We start from the raw sequence: 4342 nt of genomic DNA, 5'->3' as shown, positions 1-4342 counted from the left end.
GTAAGGCTAAATGTGCCAGGTTATGTAATGGGAACAGCTAAGTAAGGCTAAATGTCGTTATGTAATGGAACAGTACTAGGCTAATGTGCCAGGTTATGTAATGGGAACAGCTAACGTAAGGCTAAATGTGCCAGGTTATGTAATGGGAACAGCTAACGTAAGGCTAAATGTGCCAGGTTATGTAATGGGAACAGCTAACGTAAGGCTAAATGTGCCAGGTTATGTAATGGGAACAGTTAGCATAAGGCTAAATGTGCCAGGTTATGTAATGGGAACAGCTAACGTAAGGCTAAATGTGCCAGGTTATGTAATGGGAACAGCTAACGTAAGGCTAAATGTGCCAGGTTATGTAATGGGAACAGCTAACGTAAGGCTAAATGTGCCAGGTTATGTAATGGAACAGCTAGCATAAGGCTCAAATGTGCCAGGTTATGTAATGGGAACAGCTAACGTAAGGCTAAATGTGCCAGGTTATGTAATGGGAACAGCTAACGTAAGGCTAAATGTGCCAGGTTATGTAATGGGAACAGCTAGACGTAAGGCTAAATGTGCCAGGTTATGTAATGGGAACAGCTAACGTAAGGCTAAATGTGCCAGGTTATGTAATGGGAACAGCTAACGTAAGGCTAAATGTGCCAGGTTATGTAATGGGAACAGCTAACGTAAGGCTAAATGTGCCAGGTTATGTAATGGGAACAGCTAGCGTAAGGCTAAATGTGCCAGGTTATGTAATGGGAACAGCTAACGTAAGGCTAAATGTGCCAGGTTATGTAATGGGAACAGCTAGCATAAGGCTAAATGTGCCAGGTTATGTAATGGGAACAGCTAACGTAAGGCTAAATGTGCCAGGTTATGTAATGGGAACAGCTAACGTAAGGCTAAATGTGCCAGGTTATGTAATGGGAACAGCTAACGTAAGGCTAAATGTGCCAGGTTATGTAATGGGAACAGCTAATGTAAGGCTAAATGTGCCAGGTTATGTAATGGGAACAGTTAGCATAAGGCTAAATGTGCCAGGTTATGTAATGGGAACAGCTAGCATAAGACTAAATGTGCCAGGTTATGTAATGGGAACAGTTAGCATAAGGCTAAATGTGCCAGGTTATGTAATGGGAACAGCTAACGTAAGGCTAAATGTGCCAGGTTATGTAATGGGAACAGCTAACGTAAGGCTAAATGTGCCAGGTTATGTAATGGGAACAGTTAGCATAAGGCTAAATGTGCCAGGTTATGTAATGGGAACAGCTAACGTTTTCTCACTTGTAAACCTTTTCTAATGTTGACAGACCCTTTGTGTTTTATCTTCTGTTCTTCAGACAGCTTTTAGAATGTTTTGTGTATTCATTTTGTGTATTCATTTTGTGTATTATTTGTGTGTGTGTGTGTGTGTGTGTGTGTGTGTGTGTGTGTGTGTGTGTGTGTGTGTGTGTGTGTGTAGTGTGGGGTGAATACACTTATGAGAAGAGCTAAGAAGGTATAGTTCTCTTTCGGTCTCTGTATTGATTGTAATGATTGTGTGTTTCTGTACGCGAGTGCATGGGTGTGTGTGTGTGTGTGTAAAACCTCTTTAATTAAGCACATTTAAAAATGACTACTAACTCATTCCCTCACTGTATTGCCTATATAAGCTGAATCATAACTTGAGATCAACTCAGGCTCTAGTATTCGATCAGATCAATCAGATCGATCAGCGTTGTAACCGACGGTAGCAGATGATTTGTTGGTGTCAGAGTTGGAGCTGTCAAATCGGTGAGCAGCTCCAGATCGTTGTCACATAGCCCCGCCCCACTCATAATAACAGTTCAGAACTAGAAAGTGTAGGCTATATTAACACATTACAAATCCTTAAACTAGATAATGAGGATTTCTATCAGCCTAATGGAGGTGTAGATCACATCTGACATTCCAGTGTTAGAGCTTGTTAACGAGGCATCATGGGATTTATCTTAATGCAGCCAATGGCAGTCCTGTTAACAAGGCATCATGGGATTTCTCTTAATGCAGCCAATGGCAGTCCTGTTAACAAGGCATCATGGGATTTCTCTTAATGCAGCCAATGGCAATCCTGTTAACAAGGCATCATGGGATTTCTCTTAATGCAGCCAATGGCAGTCCTGTTAACAAGGCATCATGGGATTTATCTTAATACAGCCAATGGCAGTCCTGTTAACAAGGCATCATGGGATTTCTCTTAATACAGCCAATGGCAGTCCTGTTAACAAGGCATCATGGGATTTCTCTTAATGCAGCCAATGGCAATCCTGTTAACAAGGCATCATGGGATTTCTCTTAATGCAGCCAATGGCAATCCTGTTAACAAGGCATCATGGGATTTCTCTTAATGCAGCCAATGGCAGTCCTGTTAACAAGGCATCATGGGATTTCTCTTAATGCAGCCAATGGCAATCCTGTTAACAAGGCATCATGGGATTTCTCTTAATGCAGCCAATGGCAGTCCTGTTAACAAGGCATCATGGGATTTCTCTTAATACAGCCAATGGCAGTCCTGTTAACAAGGCATCATGGGATTTCTCTTAATGCAGCCAATGGCAATCCTGTTAACAAGGCATCATGGGATTTCTCTTAATGCAGCCAATGGCAATCCTGTTAACAAGGCATCATGGGATTTCTCTTAATGCAGCCAATGGCAGTCCTGTTAACAAGGCATCATGGGATTTCTCTGGACCTGGTGACACCACATTTTATTTATTGGGTTTGAGAAAAAATAACACTTTTCTCTATAAATTAATACTAATAATTATTGTTATTATTGTTGTTATTATTGTTGTCCACTTTAGGTGTAATTCCAGGAGCTGCTTGTGAATTTGACAGCTCTGACTCAGTTCCACCTCCGACACCGTCAATACAACCGCTATGCAGATGTTGACTAAAGCGGATCCGATTGAATCAAACCCTCTTGTTTTCTTTGTTTGGTCTTGCTGTTACCGTGTAGATCCACGAGCATGAGGGCTCTATTCAATCTGGATGGCAAGACGCATTACAGATTGCAAGCGTTTCGCTACGTCCCGCGATAACCTCTGCTAAACACGTGTATGTGACCAATAACGGCAGGATAGCCTAGTGGTTAGAGCGTTGGACTAGTAACCGAAAGGTTGCAAGTTAAAATCCCAGAGCTGACAAGGTACAAATCTGTCGTTCTGCCCCTGAACAAGGCAGTTAACCCACTGTTCCTAGGCCGTCATTGAAAGTAAGAATTTGTTCTTAACTGACTTGCCTAGTTAAATAAAGGTAAAATAAAACATTAGTGGAGACTGTATTTACGGTAAACGCCAGCTCCATCAGAAATGACCATTTCTATCAGACAATCAAATCGAAGGTTATTTATTTATTTTTTATTTATTTTACTAGGCAAGTCAGTTAAGAACAAATTCTTATTTTCAATGACGTGTTTAGCAGAGGTTATCGCGGGACGTAGCGAAACGCTTGCAATCTGTAATGCGTCTTGCCATCCAGATTGAATAGAGCCCTCATGCTCGTGGATCTACACGGTAACAGCAAGACCAAACAAAGAAAACAAGAGGGTTTGATTCAATCGGATCCGCTTTAGTCAACATCTGCATAGCGGTTAAAACCTTGTCAGCTCACGGATTTGAACTTGCAACCTTCCGGTCACTAGTCCAACACTCTAACCACTAGGCTACCCTGCCGCCCCAATGTGGGGAACATTACCATTTCTGATGCAGCCGACACATGGCGTTTACCACAAATACAGTCTCCACTAATGTGGGAACATTACCATTGAATTGCAGATTGCGTAGGGCCCTGAAACATGCATTGATGCCAATGACAGATTTGCTCCAAGATTTCTGTAATCTCAAGTTAAGATTCAGCCGTGTGTGTGATTGTATTAACTGACTGTGTGTGTGGGGGGGGTCTCTATTGTGTGTGTAGAACACAGTAGATAAGCTGATTAAGAAGACTAATCTTGCGTTGGTGGTGGGAAGCTGCAGCTGGAGAGAGCAGTTTGTCTCTGCCGTCACTGTCAGCGCAGGTACCTACCTTGCTTCCTCTCTGCGTGATGTCACATCCTGTTCACGTCATTTCACTTTCAGTCTACAGGATTCATATCGTACCGACTGAACAGAATTAGAACCCAAACTCTCTGTTCTCCCTGTCCCCTCCATCACCTTCTCCCCTCCCCTCTCCCCCTTCCTCTCTCTCTCTCTCTCCCCTACCCTCTCCTCTCCCCCTGCATCTATCCCTTTCCTCTCTCTCTCTCTCTCTCTCTCTCTCTCTCTCTCTCTCTCTCTCCCCCTGCATCTATCCCTTTCCTCTCTCTCTCTCTCTCTCTCTCTCTCTCTCTCTCTCTCTCTCTCTCTCT

At 42.9% G+C, this 4342-nt stretch overlaps 1 protein-coding gene across 1 annotated transcript in view; it reads left to right on the top strand.

Moving 5' to 3' along the window:
• Positions 1-1451: 1451 nt before the first annotated feature.
• Positions 1452-4342, top strand: part of LOC124028486 (sodium/calcium exchanger 1-like) — an 11477-nt gene continuing 8586 nt past the window's right edge. Inside the window, exons 1-2 of the mRNA XM_046340528.1 lie at positions 1452-1474; positions 3913-4012. Coding sequence (XP_046196484.1) covers positions 1457-1474; positions 3913-4012 — 118 coding nt within the window. The 5' untranslated portion in view covers positions 1452-1456. The remainder of the gene's footprint in view (positions 1475-3912; positions 4013-4342) is intronic.

The sequence above is a fragment of the Oncorhynchus gorbuscha genome, unplaced genomic scaffold (assembly GCF_021184085.1).
Source record: "Oncorhynchus gorbuscha isolate QuinsamMale2020 ecotype Even-year unplaced genomic scaffold, OgorEven_v1.0 Un_scaffold_4271, whole genome shotgun sequence".
NCBI classification, from domain to species: domain Eukaryota; kingdom Metazoa; phylum Chordata; class Actinopteri; order Salmoniformes; family Salmonidae; genus Oncorhynchus; species Oncorhynchus gorbuscha.
The sequence above is the reverse complement of the archived record's forward strand: the minus strand, read 5'-3'. Positions and strand labels throughout refer to the sequence as shown.